At 40.0% G+C, this 19675-nt stretch overlaps 1 protein-coding gene across 1 annotated transcript in view; it reads left to right on the top strand.

Moving 5' to 3' along the window:
• arid5b (AT-rich interaction domain 5B) overlaps positions 1-19675 on the top strand; it is a 103654-nt gene that overhangs the window by 64927 nt on the left and 19052 nt on the right. The window contains exons 5-7 of the mRNA XM_086093651.1: positions 10432-10553; positions 11725-12064; positions 18211-18263. Coding sequence (XP_085949777.1) covers positions 10432-10553; positions 11725-12064; positions 18211-18263 — 515 coding nt within the window. The remainder of the gene's footprint in view (positions 1-10431; positions 10554-11724; positions 12065-18210; positions 18264-19675) is intronic.

The raw sequence follows: 19675 nt of genomic DNA, 5'->3' as shown, positions 1-19675 counted from the left end.
TCCTGCCATAGTTTGGCTTTAGCCCCTGATGCTAGCAGATAAACCGGCGCCATGGGCGCTAGCTAGCTAGCACCTGGGGCTAAAGCCAAACTGTGGTAGGGTTTTTACTTTCAGGATCTGGATTTGCCACCTCTGATCAGCGCGTGCCCGGAAGTGTGTGCTCGTCTACTGGATTGTAATCCGGTGTTGGAGTGGAGTCTTTGTGTGTGTGGTGCTCTGTGTTGACGTCATTGTAGTAGACCACACGCAAAAGGACCAAGAACAGTTTTTTTCATATACGTGACGTGTACCAGTCCTTGAGCAAGTCATAAATCAAGTCATACAACCCTTCACAGACGTGAAGTATTTGACACCGAAAGCTGTGCGGTTTTTGTGAGCCTGTCGTTCCCAATTGACATTGGAGTAGCGTTTCAAAATGGCCGCCTTATGTGCCCGACTGCAGTTCATGGCCAGTTTAAAAAAAAACTCAAGTTGTCTCGCTTCAAAAACTTCTGCTTGATTCGAAGCCTTCGAGCGACCTGAAGTCGTTGCGTGGTAAAAAGCTTTGTTACTCCGCGAAACATCAGCCGAATCGAGCTTTTGTTGATGCCGAGGTCCAGTTCAACCCTCCGGCCCGACTTTGCCTGGCTTGTCCCCAAACGCCTGGTCTAGGAGTTTTGGTTTTAGCAGGCTTTTCCAAGTAGTTGGTCGGTCACAGATCCTGTTCCGAGAAACTTGCCATGGATACTCGAGCGTTAATCATGCTACGTGTCGCACTCGTGTGACAGCTGTTCAGTTTCTCAAACTGGTGCTGAACTGCAGTCGAGGACACAAAACGTAGCGTGACGTCAATTGCTTGATGGCCTCAAAGTTGAATGGAATTCAAAAGGAAATGAGACAAGTCCAAATTGAAGTATAGTTGAGTCTCATTAGAGTCAAAGTCAAGTCGTGTCTTTCATAAGTTTTAGCCACGCAAGTCCCAATTTCTAAAATTGGCGATTCATGTCCCTCAGCTCAGGTGTGAGCAGTTGAGACATTTCGCCCCCCGTCGGAGTCGAGCCCCCGTGAGAGTGTTGCGTAATCGCAGCGCGCTGCTAAATGCCAGGGCGATATTAAGTAGACGCGGGTCGGCGCATTCCTCGGCGACCGTGTCAGTCCGTCAGATGTGGGTAAAGATTAGTTAGCGCTTGGAGGCGTCATAAGGCCATCACAAGGCCACTGCTTGGACAGCCCCCCCCCCCCCCCCCCTCATATGAAATCATGTCAAATCAGGCTCGAAGTGTCGTGAAAACGTTTTTGAACTGTTTTGAACTGTCTTATCGGTGTACAAAAACAAGGGGCGTGGCCTAGTGGATGACATGAGGAATTCCAGGAGTCTGGTTGGCCGGTGGTCCTTTAAATGGAGTCCGAATTTTCTGTGTGGCGTCTTGCGTGATGATGATGGAAGTTTTTGATTGAGGCATGAGACGTGTTTTTCCAGGACAAGCGGCTTAAACCTCATATTGTAGCACTTTTCGAGCTTCCGATTGCACTGTAAATAAGCTTTTGTCAAATGTTTCCTTGCAAAGGGAAAGCTTGAGCCTTCATAAAGACCCCCCCCACCACCACCACCCCCACCCTCACACACACGTCTACCCCCCTTCACAAACACGCACACACACACACACACCTAGCGCAAATGAATCTGATGAGAATGATTTTTTTAATCCGTGGCAATGATAAACTTCTTTGAAGGCCTTAATTGGCTCTTCCCGGAACAGCAGAGCTTTGCTTCATTTGATCTGATGAAAGCGTAATGTTGCTTCTCTCCCGAAGCCCCGCAGCCCGGGGGGAGCACGCACAACAACGCACAACAACGCACAACTAATGAATTAAGAACACACAAGTCCTTTTTTCCTGGTATTATTATTTTCTCCGGCTCGCCCTCCCAAATGACTTTCATAATAAGGCAGAGAAATTCACACTGAAGCGCCGCCTGCTAAATTGCTTTCGTTTGAACTGCCGCGTGCGTTTAGACTGAAGAAGATTGTTGAATGAAAATTGGGATCTGTTGAAAGGTGGCGGAGCAAGGTCGCATGGAAAAATGGGAATGGGCGCGCGAGGGAGAGAGAGAGCTGGCTTTACGAAAACATTTATCATGAAGGGAAAGTCAACCATCGTACTGCGATGGCGGTTCTCAAACCGGGGGCCGGCGACCCCCCCGGAGGTCGGGCAATAAAGCAATAACTCCTCCCTAGCTAAGCTTTTGGAAAATTAAAATCTCTTGATAGGATTGTGGCATATCGTCACATAAATCGGGTATCCCTGCATGAATACATTCTTTCATCAAGAAAGAAACACACATTGTCTTGTTTTTAGAGAATAAAGGCAGTGAGCAAGATACATTTTATTTTATTTTATTCACTTGTTAAAAGCATGGCTTGCTTCCCACGTTAAACTTAAACTTTTAATATCATATTGACAGTTAAGGTTAGTTAGTTAGCTAGTTAGTTAGTTTGCCCATGGATGTGACTAGTATATTAGATGTCTAGCCTTCTATTGCATAGTTAGTTAGTTAGCTAGTTAGTTAGCTAATTAGTTAGCTAGTTATTTTTTTACTAGTATGCTAGTTAGTTTGGGTAGTGACTTGGTTTCTGAGTTTTCTAATTTGACTAATATATATGGCTGGGTTGCTCCTCAATTTCATCTAACTAACTAGTTAGTTAGCTAGTTGGCCAACTAACTGGCTGGTTAGTTGCTAGTTACTTTTTTTGGTTTGTTTTCGAGCTGCATCCTTTTGATTGCACCTCCAACCTTATATTTACATCAAAAAATGTTTTGTGAAAGCTGTGAAAACAACCTTATGACTCACTTTAAAATATGGACTTGATGACCTAATGTTGAGTTTTGCTGGGATGATTTTGCGACAATGTCCGCTTTGTTATGGTTGATCGGGGGGGGGGGGGGGCACAGCAACAGCAGTGACGTGCTTGTCCTTATTACACGGCAGCCTATCATCAACATTAAGTGGAAGCGGTTATTTTCGGCTGGAGTTGGCTGCGGAAGCGCCGGCAATTTGCACGGCATGTGCGGCGAGGGCGAATTTGGATGCAAAGGCGTCTGGTGTGTTTGTAAGAGCGGTCAATGCAGAGCGCGAGTGGGAAGACCACTGAGTCATAACAAGTGTGGGAGAGGGAGAAAAAGTCCGATGATTATTTACTCCGAGCCGAGAGAGACGTACGTGGATGTGCACACACCAGCAATTCCAACTCTTAATGCTGTCAAACAGGGAGGCAAATGGGTCCCATTTTTATAGTCTTTGGTATGACCCGGCCGGGGATTGAACCCACAACCTCCCTTGGACACTCTACCACTAGGCCACTGAGCTGGTAATCATTTTGATAGTAAATGAATAAAGTCATTATTATGAAATAATGTAATATACTGTAACTGCATAACTATTATTTCTAATTTCATTTGGATCCGTTATTATTGGTAGCAATTATTATGATTGTATATCATTGTTGGCATTAGTATTAATAATAGACGTTATTAATATTCCCAATACTAGAAATATTATAAGTAATATAGTGTTCAACTTTTTATTTTTATGCATTAATGGATTGTTATTTAATTAATAGTAATTTTTATGTTTTAATTATTTTCATTTTCTGAATATTTAATTGAATTTTTCATACATCGTTAGCTTGTGCTAATGTAACTATTTGATTCAGTATTTTTTTTTTACATTTGATAATGATTTGTATTTTATTGACTTGTTATTGTTTGTTGGATTTTTTTTAAGTGATTTTTCAATATTATTATTAGCTACAGCTCTTGTTAGGCTTTCATTCGTTTGTACATGTGTGCCTAATATTGTGCCCCAGTGGTCATGTTACAATAATTATGTGAATATTAAATTACATTGTTTTTTTTGCTAGTTTACCTAATATTGTGGCCGGTGAGCCTACATGTGCATGAAATATTGAGGGGAGGGGGCGGAATAAGTGTGGCTGGGATGTGGTCTTGTCGCCATGGCAACGGTCGCCTTCTGACGATGATTGATAATTATCAGCTGAATGGCAAACGTACTGACAGAATGTTTGCGATAATAGCTTTTTAATGCGAGCGTGCATAGTAATGAGCTAGCTATTAAAGGCGGCGGGGGCGGGCCCCGCCCTTTTCTAATCACATTTGCTGCCACTCGCGCCGTCTGTACACAAAAGACAAATAGATGTGCAAAATGCACTTGGAATTGATGTGTTTGCCGCCACATGAAAATGTGAGAAATGGTCCCAGTGAGGACAAAGAAGCAGACGCGCCGTTTTTTCCTATCTAATGCTGTGCAAGCACGTGAGAATATAAAGCCAGCATAATTAATGGCCGACGCGGCGGGCGCTTTTATGATGCGACGTTTGAGTGCATAATGCTCATGTTTAGACGACATTTCGATATGTTGGCGGCGGACGTCTACGAATGGGACTGATTCTCAATGTTTGGAGGCATCTGCTGAATTGCAAACAAAATATGTTTTTAATCTCCAGGTGTTGGTTGGATATTTGGCTAGCTTACTAGTCAGTTAGTTGCCTAATTAACTGGCTGTTTCGTTAGTTAGCTAGTTAGCTGGATTATTTGTCATTTAGTTGGTTACTTGGCTAGTGAGATAATTTAGTTAGCTAGTTGTAGTAATGTAGTTGGCTATTTAATTATTTATTTGGCAAATTATTTAGTACTTAGTGGGCTGCTTAGTTTAGTGATAACTTAGCTAGTTGGCTAATTGTTAGTTAGATAACTATAGCGTTGTCTAATTTGTTAACGTGTAACTAGTTAGTTGTAATTGCTTTTTGTAGTTGGCAAGTTAGTTTGCTACTTAGTTAATTGTTTAGTTAGATAGTTAGTATGTTGGCTGATTTGGTAATTGGTTGCTAATAATTAGCTGGTTCATTTGTCAGTCAGTTCATCAACTCATTTTTCAATTAGTTGGTTGGTTAGTTGGCTATGTAGTTGTCTAGTACTTAGCTAGGAAATTATGTAGTTAGTAGCTTAGCTGTTTAATAGTTGGCAAGCTAGTTTGCTGCTTAGTTAATTGTTTAATTAGTTAGTTGGTTGGCTGATTTGGTAATTAGTTGCTAATAATTAGTTGGTTAATTTGTCAGTCAGTTCCTCAACTAGTTTTTCAGTTAGTTTGCTATGTAGTTGTCTAGTTAGTTAGCTACCAAAATTATGTAGGTAATAGTTCAACTATTTAATTGGTTGGCTATTTAGACAGTTGGTGCGTAATTAATTGTCTACTGTTTATTAGTTGGCTTGGCTAATTAGTTAGCTTTGTATGTAATGTAACTGAGAGCTAAAAAACAATAATAATTGTGTAGTCAAATCTTGTTAGCACTTCTACTTGGCTAAAACTTTAAGGGGTTTTGGCACCACCTATTGTTTTAACCCAATAGCCAGTCAGTGTTTTTTTTCTTCTTCCTGTGGACAGCTCGAACATGAAGCCGAAGATCGGTTTGGTTCATTGATTAGGTTTAATAGGCGCAGTAAGCTGCGCTTCCAGGAAAAAAGTATGGCGTTATCGCAACACTCGCCACGTCGTCTCCAATCTTGCCATTAGCTACAATTACTGCTTCTCTGCTATCTAATAAGAGCCGTGGCAACAAATCTGCCTGAGAAGACAAAGATCACGTTTGAGAGCGATATTTATAGTTTGCATATCAGACATCATGTTTTGTTTAATTATGGCCGCTATCATCTGTCAAATCCATAGAGGTCGTCGTGGTGATGAATTAAAAAAAACAAAAAAAACACACGCACTCCTCTCGGTGGGTGGGCAAGTATTAGCATTGACTGAATGCTTTTTAGTGACATGCAATTTGTTTTTTTAAATATATTTATTCATTGTTGTTTTTTAACAGTTAGGCAAGAATTACGACACGCGTTGAAGGCCATTTAAGATGCATGTCATGTTTGTTTGGTGACATTTAGGAACATAGACTCATAGCTAGTGCAAATGTCTTTTCAGCATGCTTTAATACTTAATACTTACTTAATGGTTGGTTTTTAAATCATTAACATGACTTTCTTGTTTGTTTCATTTTAGTTTTCGGAATAATAAAAAAATAACAAAAATGAATAGTCACAGTTTTGGACCATTTTGGGAAATTGAAAAAGCTATGTATCAGTTGTTAGAAATGCATGATTTTTATTATTATTATTATTTTTATATATTTATTTTTTTACTTTTCTCATTAATCACAGCACTTACTTACTTACTATTTTTTTAAATCCCCAAATGTAATTTAATTCCTAAAAATGTTTTTTTTGTGTGTGTGTTTGTGTGTGTGTGTATTTTGTTTAAATGCTGTGCCTTTTACGGCCTGTTGTAAATTTCCAGCGTGACTGACGGCCTTTGTGTGGGCGTGCACGGGCGCGTCTCGTTTTGTTGACAAATCTCCGCCGTGGACCTTATGGACTGAGCTGACTCGCTCGTATGTTTTACAATGTAAATAAACATGCGCACAGCCATATGCCAGTTAGTTTCATAACGAATGCGGGTCACACGTGCATGCATTGCCGTTAGCTGCACTTGAACGCCACCTGCCTGATGAAAGCATGCCGTAAAAAACATAATCAAACTGAAACGAAGGCTAGCTTCGGTAGCTAGCATACTTTAGGCATGAGTAGACTTTCTTTACTGTCTCGTGGAAAACATGTAATGTGTCATTATGGAAACAAAACTGACAGTACTGTCAGGATTTTTCCCGTGTACAAAATTCAGAGGCGGCCACCTCCAGCCTTAGCCAATGATATCGCTCAACACAGCGATCTGGCAATCTGCTAACAAATATATTAAGAGCACATATTTTGCTGCAAAAAAATGTCTGACTTGTCAGCCTTGTTGAGGTTTCTAAGAAAGCGAGGAAGACATTTCCCCTTGGACTGATGGGACTTTATCGTATCGACGCTCATTTGGGAAATGAAAAATTCCACTCAATTTACCTAATTTTCAAAGGCGACATCCGAGTGAACACAGCGGCTTTTTCTTTTCATTGCGCTTCCCTGTGGCGCTCCTTTTCCACACTTGAGCACAGGAGTGACGTGTGAAGCCACCCCGGGTCGACTTTGATGACTTTTTGGATTATTGTCATCGTCTCAGACAAAAACGGTGGTGGAGAACAAGAGGAAGGCTGTTTTTGACAGGAGGCCGTTCAAAGAACGAGCAAGCACTGCGTCACAACGTTATCGTCGTCGCAACGTTATCGTCGTCACAACGTTATCGTCGTCGCAACGTTATCGTCGTCACAACGTTATCGTCGTCACAACGTTATCGTCGTCACAACGTTATCGTCGTCACAACGTTATCGTCGTCACAACGTTATCGTCGTCACAACGTTATCGTCGTCACAACGTTATCGTCGTCGTAGTGACCATCTGGACATGTGCTGTATGTTTCAGTCACATTTTCTTATCAAAACTGTCAAATAAGTATACAAAATGGCAGTCATAATTTTACACCATCAATCAACTTCAAAATGTTTCATGAAAATAAAGTCATCGGATTTTGAGGGGATTTAGATAGCTGTAATATTAATAAGAACAATAATTGTTCCGTTTTGTTTTTTGTTTTTTAAATACCTCTGAAAACAACTTTACAACAACTCATTTTTGTCATTGACATGTAGGAAACTTTTTTTAAATCAAAATTATATTTAAATAATTTGAAATTGTTTTACTGTTTATTTTAATTGTACTTATTTACATTCGTTTTGTTTTTTTATTACTTTAACTTGTTTATTTTTCAATTGTTTTGCATTGGAGGACTGGAGTGGAGCAGTATGGGTTTTTTTCTAAATTTTTAATTGTATTTAATTTTATTTTATTTGGATATCAATTTATTCCGTACATTCATATTTTATTTTTAATTAATTTAACTTTTTTATTTTTCAATTGTTTTGCATTGGAGGACTGGAGAGGAGAAGTATGTTATTGTTTTTTCGTTTAAATTTAAATGTTTCATTTTATTTTTTTGATTATTATTTTTTTGTTCGAGTGCCCTTTTCCGTCAATGATTTCTTCCTGCTTGTGATTGGTCCAACATGTCCTGCGTGAGCGTGTAAGAAGTCATCGTCTTGTGGTGGGTCAGTGAGGCATAACAATTTCAGACATAGGAAGTGGTGAGCGTAGAAAACAATATCTGCTCCTGCCATTTAGTGGAAGACGTGAACACCCTTTTCAAAGAAAAAAACCCATCCGATTGCAAAAAATAGATCCCAAAGTGTTTTAAAACCTTCACTTTGTTCCTGGCCCTCTAATCGTAGGCGTAAATCAATAATGGCCTTACGCAACTCAACAAGGCGGCCTCGTTTTTGGAGCGCTGTTGTATTGCTCGATCAATACTTCGCCGTGTTACGTGTCGTAATGGCGCGCTTACGTGGTGCGGAAAAAAAATTGGGAACAGAAACACCGCTTATGCAACATGGGCCAGTGGGGACGACAACAGGTGGGCTGAAAGCGACACCTTGACAAGGCATGGCTTGCAACTGTGCTGTAGTTACACATTTATTACGTGTTTACTACACATTTGTAACGATTTTTTTTGACATTTTATTTTCATTTTCGTATTAATGACAGCATTCAAGCTTATGCTGGAGATGCCCACTTTGTGTTATGATTCAATTAGGAAGTCGTGTCATTTTGGTAGTGATATCACAAAGTGACATGGCTGTAATCGCACATTTATTACATGCCTGTTACACATTTATTACTATATTTTGAGGCTTTTTGTGTCATTTCATTTTAATGACATCGTTTAAGATTGTGCAGGAGGTGCACAGTTTGTCTAATGTGACCGCTTCCCTCAAGGAGGTTGCATGTCTTTATTTCTGTTTTTGTAGTGACTGCTTAACTGGTTTCCACGGAAACAATTCCGGAGGCTCCGAGGGGGGGGGGGGGGGGGGGGGGTGCAGGAACCCCCAACGAAAATACCGTTTTTTGTTTGGCATTGGTGCTCTGACATTTCTGAGCTGATTTTTATTCATTTTTATTACCTCGCTCAACGAGGCTGTAAATATTTTAAATTTGGTTTATAATCCCTAAAAAGTATACACACACATAATATATATTTTTAATTGCAGATCTCTTGGGAAAATGCTGCAAAAACTACCAAAAACATTTGTCGGGATGGCAACAGAAAGAAGCTAGCTGTTTGATTTGATCATAATCTGGATAAATCATCAGATCCGAGATTTTTTTTTTTTACAACATTGACATTTTATTACCTCCCCCAAGGGGTTAGTTTTTTATTGACGATTTCTTAATATGCTTAAACTGTTTTCCCGTGAAAATTACTTGAGGTTGGGTCCAAACAGAAACTTGATTTGGATCATAATTTGGATAATGGCCAGTGAGTTAAGAGAGACTGGAAGAGTCACAGAAAGGCTGATTAGTGCACATCCTTGGAAAATTTGAAACATGTTCTGAATTTTGCTGTTCAGCTCCATTTTTGAACTGAAAGGAATTTTGTCATTGTTTTAATGCGTAACTTCACACATTATAGCGTGAAAAGGGAAATGTATCATGTTATAATGTGATATTGGATTTTTATTTTATTTATTTTTTGGGTGCAGTAGCAATGCGTTTTTGTAATTGTGCATCTTAATCCAACAAGTTCAATATCCTCACTTTTTGGAAGTAGTGAATTTGGTGTTATAAAGTGCCGCTCACGTGTGCTTTTTAACTCATTTGCTCCCAAACACGTATAAAACATTCTATTTTAAATATTGATGTGGTCCCAGAAACGTATTTATACGTTAAAATAAAATAAAATAAAAATGATGCTAGAGCACACAGAAGGCTTTGATGCAGCCTCTGAACTGCACAAAATAGTTGAAGCAATGGTAGTTATTATAAAAAGAGCCAGCAGGTGGCAGCAGAGTATAAGAGACCAACCAGGCTCATGTTGCAACAAAGTCTTTTTCCCATTGTTTTAAACAGATTTGTGAATAATGATGACGCTTAGCTATATTCTAATGCTAATGCACGACTTTATGAAGTGCCAAATTTGCGACTTTATAAAGTACCCAACGCTTCAAAGTGCGAACATGATATGGTTCATCTCTGCTAAAGCAATTATTATCTTCTTATTTGAAAACCCGACCGAAAAGTTTGGGCACAAACATCCGAGTAGGTACGTCACATGTATTTCTTGTAAGTTTCTGAGTGTTTTTTTCCCCGCAAATCTGCCACTTTATAAACTCGCAAATTTGTGAGTTATTTTCCGCCCTCTAAAAAAATATGTATTTATAATTTGGCCTTAATACGTCGTCGTAGACGCAAAACAGGAGAAATTTAGTCTGATTTCATGTCAGGCAGTGAGAGAGAAAAAAAACAATGAATGAATGCAAACGTCCGATACTGCTGCTTTTCCCTTGATTGATTGGTTGAAGTCTTGACGTCCCCCCTCGTTGTCGTCCTCAGCTCCCAACTTGAAGGGGCGTCCCCGCAAGAAGAAGTTGTCCATCTCGCACCGGAGGGAGTCCGCAGGCTGGGCGCCGGTCACGGCTCAGGACCCCAACAGCCCCGAGACCAAAAGTTCCAAGGTAGGCAAACCACAGACCCGTGGAACAAATCCATCGTTTTTTCACCTCTTTTGAACCTTTGGTGTAGTTGCTCGTGTCGTCCTAAACATTCGGCGGGAAGGAAACGGAAGAGAAAGATGTTTTTTCCTCCCCTCCGCCGTTATGCCGACGACCTTGGACAGTTAAATCGATAGCAGCAATCGTGTCTCTCCAGCTAATCTGCACTTAATCTACGAGGCGCAACAATCAATGCGGAGGACGCCGCATGAAGATACAAACAAGACAAACCTGCTCATCGGAAGATGAAACGGGTTCAACATGATTTGGATTATCTTCATCCTCATTATCGATATGATCACCACATTACTCGAACACTTTCGTTGAAGTTGGTAATATTGCAGGATTTTTGTTTTGATTGATGTGAGATTAAAAAAAAAAAGGTATTACAATTTTAAAAAGGTATTAAAAATGTGCATGTAAAATAAAATACACAAAAATATGTTTTAATATTGCAATAATAATTCATTTTACATTTTATTTGATTAGAAATTATTTAATAAAGTAAATTAAAAAAACAAAATGTTTGTATTTGCAGTACATTTATTATTGATTTATTTTATAGCTTACTGTATTTATTTAATTGTATTTATATTTATACATAATTTTTAATCAACTAATTAATTTAATAAATGAAACAAATTTTGAATGTACCAAATTGTTTATTAGTGATTTTTGAAATTAAATCAGTTAACCAAATATTTAAATAAAATTAAATGTATGAAATATGTCAAATTAGCTATTTTACTAATGTTTATACTTGATTATCCTAAATTAATAAATTAATTGACCAAGTATTTAAAAAAATTAATGCAACAAATGTAAAATGTACATCTAAAAGGATTTATCACCAATATGTTTTATTGTATTATTTGCAATAAATCAATTGACCAAATATTTGGTGGTATGTACTAATTGTTCATTTTATTTTATGCAATAACTTAATAATTAACAAAAATAATTAAAAAAACAAACAAATGTTAACTGTGTAAAATTGTTTATATTCCTAATATTTTTCATTTTATGACTTACAATACATCAATGAACCTATGATTTAATGATATAAATGTTCATTTTTGAATACTTCAAAATGGACGTGCAGGTGCTGATGCTGCTGCCCTTCTCATCCTCACAGGTCAAAGCGAACTGTCGAGCGTTAGCCAATGGCAAGCTCAGCTCTGGCAAGCTCAGCTCCGCCCCTAAACACAGGGCCAGCGGCCTCGGCAGGAGGGCGGCGGCACCCGAGGAGAAGGAGCGACTGAAGGAGTTGTTGGAGGAGAGGAGCGAGAAGGAGGAGGCGAGGGACTCGTCGTCCTCGGAGGATGAGGCGGCGGCCGAGGCGTCCTCGGCGTCCTCGGCGTCCTCGTCCGAAGAAAGTCGAGAGGACGAGCAGGCCTTCCTGGTCGAGCTCTACAAGTACATGAAGAAGAGGGACACGCCCATCGAGAGGATCCCCTTCCTCGGCTTCAAACAGAGTGAGTCGCACACGCTTGCGTCGCTTGCTTCACTTTCTCACCTCCTCTTACCTGATTGGTTACTTTACTTCCTGCGTGCTTTCTTTACTTCCTCATTGTTGACTTTACATCCTATTTGGTTATTGGTTTCTTGGCTTCCTTATTTGTAACTTCCTGCTTTGTTACTTAACTCCCTCATTGGTTACTTCACGTCGTGATTAGTTAATTAATCCAGAACTGAACCTTACTTCGGTTGGTACTTCCTGATTGGTTGCTTTTACGTCTTCATTTTTTAATTCCTCATTGGGTACTTTCTGAGTACTTATACTACTTACTCATGGATTACTTTGCTTCCTAATTTGTGCCTTTACTTCTTGACTGGTTCATTTGTTTTGATTAGTTGCTGATTAGTTAGAAAATGTGTCGACTGAATAGTTGGGCTGCAACTATAAATTATTTTAGTCATTGATTAATCAGTCCACTGTTTAATTGATTTATTGATGAGTCACATAAAAAATATTTATATTTATATCCCTTTATTTAAAAAAAAACATGACATTATTTCAAAATGACAGTGAAAATATAAATACATATATAAATATTAAAAAAAAACATTAAAATTATAATTCTGTTACTGGTTTTGTCGATAAAATGTTGCTGAAGTAAAAGCATATGTTTTATTTCGATTCATATGAAAATCGAAAAATATTTGTCGAGAAGCTAAAATTGTGAGGATTTAGACCTTTTGAAATGAAAGCCACCTAAACCAGGGGTGGCCAAGTTCGGTCCTCGAGAGCCCCAATCCGGCCTCTTTTCCATGTTTCTCTCCACTAACACACCTGATTCAGGCTCAGGATCGTTATCAGGCTTCTGCAAAGCTTGCTGACGAGCTAATCATTCGAATCAGCTGCGCTGAAGGAGGGAGACCGAGGCTCTGGAGGACCGAACTTTGCCACCCCTTGATCTAAACAATTAAATGATTATCAAAATTAATTGTCGATCAGAGGTGGCAAATCCAGGTCCAGAAAGAATAAACCCTGCCACAGTTTGGCTTTAGCCCCTGTTGCTAGCTAGCTAGCTAGCTAGCTAGCTAGCTCCGTAGCAGGAAAACAAGCGCCATGGGATAGCTAGCGCCCGGGGCTAAAGCCAAACTGTGGCAGGGTTTTTTCTTTCTGGCCCCGGATTTGCCACCTCTGTTGTCGATTAATAATCATTAATTGTTGATTAACTTTTGCACCTCTACTTATTTTAAACATGTAGCAGGTCAGATGAAGCCACAAACATTTTTCGGTGCTGCAACGAAGCAAACGTGACGGCGGGCTTAAACGGCGTGAGGCCATCGCTAGCCTCACTCTCAAAATGGTTGACCTAAATAAGCGACGGCTGCAGTCCGTCTTGGTACGACAGTCACGGGTTTGAGAAACTCTCGCACGTCCCGCTCTTTTTTTTCGGGGACCGAATGCAAATAGACTTTCTGCAATCAAAGCTGACAAAGGAGGTGAGGCGCTCTCTCTCCGGAGCCTCTCAATCAAACGGCGAGCAAAACAAGCGCACCCCGGAGAGGCCGCGTGGCGACTCTTGCCATCTTCACACGCGAGCCGGACCAAAAATGTAGATTAGACGTCTTCTCATCTGCGGCACTTTTACTCCTCGCATTGTCTGAATGTTCTTGTTGGAGGACGTTCACCAGAAGACTGGATTTGTTCAAAGGCTTCTTGGGAACAAAAAAAAAAAAAAAAACGATATTGTTGCGGTATATTGAAATGAAAGTTGAGTTTGACACAAAAATGGAGTCGTTTCCAGGTTAAGGACGTTTGTTCAAGTTTCATGGACACATTTTCTGGACCGTTTGTCCTCATTATGGTCGCTATCGGACGAGCTGGAGCTGATCCCATCGGATTTTGGCCAAGAGGACGGTTTTGCACCCTGGAATGGTCGCCCGTCAATCGCTGGGCACTTGAAGAACAAACGTCCATCCTCGCATAGCAACAATGACGAGTTTCTTCAATCGACCTAATCTGTCTTCGGCAAACACGTTCCCAAACGTTCGCGAATGTTGCTAATTATCTCTAAACATCGCTAAAACGGGCTAAATGCTACGGAAGAGAGAGAAAAAAAGTTTGGCAGGGTTCGGACTTGAATCTCAGAATTCTGACTTTATTCTCAGAATTTTCACTTTAAAGTCAGAATTCTGAAATGCTGGTAATGATCGAAGTAACCCCAGATTTTTTTTGCCAACATTTGTCAGGAAAGTCGGAAGCAGATGTGCAACAAGTAGTTTGATGATCATTTCGATTAGCCACCATCTTTTATTCTGTGGTTTTCATCTTGTATGTCAGTTTGTCACGTTACAGAACCGTCGAGTTTGAAGGGGGGATCCGCTGCGAACGAATCCTAATGAATGCAACCAAACCTTCCGCGGGAAATGTTCCGTCTTTGTCGCCGTCTTCCCTCCAGACGTTGGGGCAAAGACATGAAAGGGATTTCGCTTCCCACTGATGCTAATAAACGTTTTCGCCGGGATGGCGAGCAACAGATGATCTGAGTGATGTTCGCCTTGTTAGCGTCCTCGCGGTGATTTACCTCCCAAACGAATCCCAACGCGGGTCGTTTGTCATTCCGCCTCGTCCGCGCAAAAAGTCAAACGCTGCTAATGTTTCCTTTCCTTTTTTTTTTATCCTTGGGAGTGTGTACGCGTCTCCCGCAGGGCTTGTATGCATTAAGCATGTCAGAGCGCAGCCGCTGATCTCTTTAAGTCCGTAATAAGCGCGTACGTATCTGACGGCTAAACCTTTCCAAGAACACCTTTTCGCTTTTTTTTTTTTTTTCCCACCCCCCACCCAGAGCGAGTCCCGTTGACGTTATTTTTGCTGTTGTTTTGTCCTGATTATTGATTACGTTGTGGCAAACAATCATTTAGGGAAAGCAGGAATTGTCAACCCCCACGGGCCACTTCATTAGGTACACTTGCACACCTAAATAACAAAATGAAACATTTTCAAAAAAGTGACGTGCCAGAAAAAAGTACAGACATCAAAAATATGTTTAGGGACACAAAAATCCGTCCCTAATACTGCGTTGGTAACTTGCTTGTGATAAGACTCCAACCTCCATTCCCCTGAGACTATTTCCATTTCTCTGTGGGTGCTGCTGTTTTGGTTAGCCGCAGAGTTGAAACGGCACTTCCGGAAGTCTTCAGCAGCCGAGCGAGCGCGGACCACCGCGTCTCACCAGAAGACTCGTACCGTCGCTCGTTCAGATGATCTGATTGACAAAGCGCGGTCGGCAGCTTGTGTTGCCAGCGGCGACGCGTGGCCCGCATGGTGTCGGCGCCGTCATTGGCGAAGGGAATCAGGGAGAAGCGGTGGCTAATGACGCCACACAGAAGAGACGTGTGCGCTTTCCCGCTTGATCTGTGTGACGCGCGCACACGCAAAGCAGACGGAGTCCAATGTGGTAATTGCGGCCGCGGCGTAACAAGCCGTCGAAAGAGTCCGTCATGCAGTCGGACCAAACAATATGATCAGGCAAAAGCTGGCGTTGCGCTTCTGTTGTTCCAAGCGCTGCAGGACGAAGACGAGCGGGAGAAAAGAAAGAGAAAAATCAATGCTGTCAAAGGCGCAGATAGGAAAATGTCATTTTGACAAATGCGAGCTTTGCGTAAGCACAGATTGAATTTTGATGGATTTCTCTCTGCTTTTTCTCTCTCTCTCTCTTTTTTTTTTTGTATTTATTGACGCGACAAATAAAAATGTTAAACGATGATGTTGCCGCCAGCAAATACAAATGTTTACTGGAGGAGGAAGAGGAATGAGGCTATTTTTAGGAATGTGTTGCGCAACACTTGCATTGTGATAGAAGGCGTTGCAAATCAATAAAGTTGAAGTCGGCGCGCGTGTTTACACACTGAAAAAGAGTGAGGGGTGGTCAAGTACTTTTGGTCGTAACATTTCCGAGTTGTGGTAGACATCGCCTCTTTCAAGCCTTGTTTAGTTTTGTTTTACTGCTTTTTATTTTGGTCGCTTTCCAGTAAAAGTGTCAAATGTTAATAAAAACACAATACACTCATTTGCAAAAAAACTCTGAAATTTCCCTCGGGCTCGCATTGCCGTGACGTCCGCAATGCAAACCTGAGGGCACTTTGATGTCAGTTTCAGTCGACAGTCGTGATGGACGAAAACTTTTGACCTCTGGGACCAATTATCCAAATATTTTAACTAATTTGCCCCCAAAAACGTTTTTATTGAAATTTTATTTTATTTTATTTAAAATTGAATTTTAAATATTGACATGGTCCCAAAGACGTATTTATATGTTTTTTATGCTTGAGCACACAGATGTTTTTTATGCAGCCTTTGAACTGAGGAGAAGGCTTGAAGCTATGGTATTTATTAAAAAACGGCCAGCAGGTGGCATGAGAGTATAAGAGATCAACCAGGGCCATGTTGCAACGAGCTCTTTTTGACAGTGTTTTCAACAGATTTGTGAATAATGATGAAACTTAGCTATATTCTAATGATAATTGCTGCAAATTGGAAAGTGATCGAAATATACTTTTTACTCATCTTTCTTTTGGTAGGTTCCATGTTTTATAGCAATAGAACACAATATTCTGTGGGCCTTGCAAAATCTGTGAAAATCCAGTAAACCAGCTTGGAGCAAAGTGGGTTGCTTCAGTCAAAATGGCTGCCAGTGATAATTGAATCAAGTAACCGATCGTAATGGGAAATTCATCCATCGCAGAATCCGGCACATTTTTTTCAGTTTTAATTGATATGGCATAAAGAAAGCGTATCGTATGGATTGCGTGAACTTGCTAATATTTTGTGAGAGCTGCTTTTCATTTGGCCCTCGCAGGAAGATGTCATTTCCACATTCCTTCACCGTGTTCCAATAAAGTCAACACCCATCATTGGCGCTGCGGCGAGTCATGCTCGACTATTTGAGGGCGTCTTTAAAAAAAAAAAAAAAAAAGAAAGTCTCCTTTGCTTCTTGTGCTTTCTGGCTTGGCCTGCTTTCAAAGGGAAATCTCTCTCCCCTTGCAATTATATGCCGCCAGCGCACGCCATTATTTGACTCGATTTGACAACTTTAAAGCAAGTCCGTGGCGCAGTTGTGTTGTTCCACGACGCCGCACACAATAAAGCCGCGTTTTTCTTGTGCGCTCCTTCATGTGGCTTGAAGCGAATGTGTTGTCCAAATGGAGAAACGGCAGAGGGAAAATAAATCGGCGCATGCGGGGGTCAAATTGCCGCCATGATGAACATTTAATGACTGCACAGGCAATGTTTTTTTTTTGTTCACATTCTTAACTGGCATGCAAGTGAAAGAAAGTCGTTGAACATAAACAATAAAAAAACAATAAAACGTGAATCTGGTTTGTAATATTCTTCCATGTTTGGCTTCCTTCCAGCAGCTTGTGTTTTAAAATGAAGAACGAGGAATTATGTTTACTCGGGCTGGGTTTAAAAAAAACGAATAATCAACATCGAATCGATTTTCCTTTTCGAGCCTGATATCGACTCATAAAACCGTGAATCGATTATTTTAATATCTCTTCTTCCCATAAATTTGTAAGAAAATAATATTTTAAAGGACAAGGTTTTTTTTATGCTTTAAGACACTTCGCAATCTTTTTAATTTGTATTTATTGAATTAAAATCTCATCCTTGCTGATGCCAATGTTTGTGCAACATTTGTGCGATTATAACACTCAATCATTTAACCCGTTACTTCCTCCGCAAAATTGAATAGAATTTTAATTCAATGTTTGTGGAGTTTTTATTATGTCCTGGATATTTAAGAAGACTTGATGTCCCATAAGTAATCAATATCAGATTGAAGTGAATCGAATCAAATCGGGGGGGAAAATCGAAATCGCATCAATTGAGGAAATTAGAATCGATACCCAGCCCTAATTTTTGCATCAAATGTACCAAATGAAACTTTTTTTTTTATGACTCTACCTTTTCCATTCTATTAATTAGCAGTAGTAAGTTTGATGAAATTCAGCCAGTTTGCCCAAAATCCGGAGAAAAAAAAACTCCTGACCGTGAATAATTTTTTTACATTTTTCTATATAATAGTGAGATTTTTGTGTTTGTTGTTATTGTAATAACTTCATTTCCCGGAGTTCCTGACTTGTCCTTGTTTGTGTGCCCCCGCAGTCAACCTTTGGACCATGTTTCAAGCGGCTCAGAAGCTGGGAGGATATGAGCTGGTAAGTGCTCACATATGCGCTCGTATACCGACCCAACCCTTCCGGGCGGCCGTCATCGCCGTCCTCCCCTCCTCCCCTCCTCGTTCCATCCCTCCATCCTCCCTCCTGCCTTCGTTTCGCTTGTGGGAAAACGCACTATACACACACACATATTAACCAGGGTCATAACAGGCTGATGATGTCATTGAAACAGGAAGTGCCTCTTGTTTTAAAAGCCTCCGATTCGCTCTCGTGTTTCATGTGGCAGTGTTTGGGCAAAAGTATTGGGACACTTTGCTGACAAGGTTGCAGGAAGTGAGGGAGGAGTCCTGGTTCGATTCTCCACACGCATTCATAGGAACAATTGCATGGAAATTATCTATATTAACTCTTTTGTTGCCAAAAACGTTAATTGACGTTTACAGGGGGGGTTTTCTCAATGGGCAGTGCAACGTGTTGTGCATGGTCAAAAACAGCCACTAACTATGGCCAGCAGATGGCAGCATTGTATCTCTTTTCAATGGGCTACGGGTAGTATGAAATTACAATGAAGCATGACGAACGTTGTCAAGGGCGACGTGAATGATCAAAGCCTTTGTCACATTAAATCAAATTCACAGAGCGTCACTAAACCAAAATTATTCACTGTTGTGCAGAAAGTGTATCTGTTTTCCGTTTTTGCTTGAAGACACTCAAATGACCTATTTTCAAATGGTGATTACCAAAGAACGGAATAAGGTAGAAACATATTTTTTGTTCTAACGAATGGAACGCGATCTTTCATTTGGTATCCAGCATGTTTAATATTATATTATATCATATTATAATATAATATTCTGTTTGCCTTGAAAGATGGCTGAAAATGCTCCAAACCGGCTGGCACCGAAGGGCATGAAAGTTGAAAAATTGAAAGTTGTTAGGTGGCGATGGCAAATTCAAATTTTTAGAGAAAAGTTTTATTGTTGTCAGAATGAGGTCATATTTTGTCAGGATAAAAAGTCACGACGAGAATGACCTCGTCGTGCTTTTCCAAGAGAAAATTCAACGATGTCAAAGTCTAATTTTTTATTTTATTTATTTATTTATTTATTTATTTATTTTTTTATTTTTTTATTCTTTTTTTTTTATAAGAGCTCAGTATTGTTCATTCGGAAATGTCATCATCATTGCTCTTTTTTTTTTTTTTTTTTTTTTTTTTAAATATATATATATATATTTTTTTTTTTGTGTGTGTGTGTGTGTGGGTCAAAGTCTAATTTAAACATTCTTTATTTTGGTCCGTCATAACTTACCATAAAGCGCGACAACTTTTCAGCTTAATGTGAAACTTAACATGCTGATACATGAAAAATATCACGTCAAAAATTTATGCCGAACTTTTTTTTTTCCCTTGTGTGCATGATCCATATTTTGTTCTACGTGGGAAAAGAACA

The sequence above is a fragment of the Leptonotus elevatus genome, chromosome 13, assembly GCF_054856555.1.
Source record: "Leptonotus elevatus isolate MCC_2025b chromosome 13, RoL_Lele_1.0, whole genome shotgun sequence".
Classification (NCBI taxonomy): domain Eukaryota; kingdom Metazoa; phylum Chordata; class Actinopteri; order Syngnathiformes; family Syngnathidae; genus Leptonotus; species Leptonotus elevatus.
This window is presented reverse-complemented; position numbering and strand designations above follow the sequence as displayed.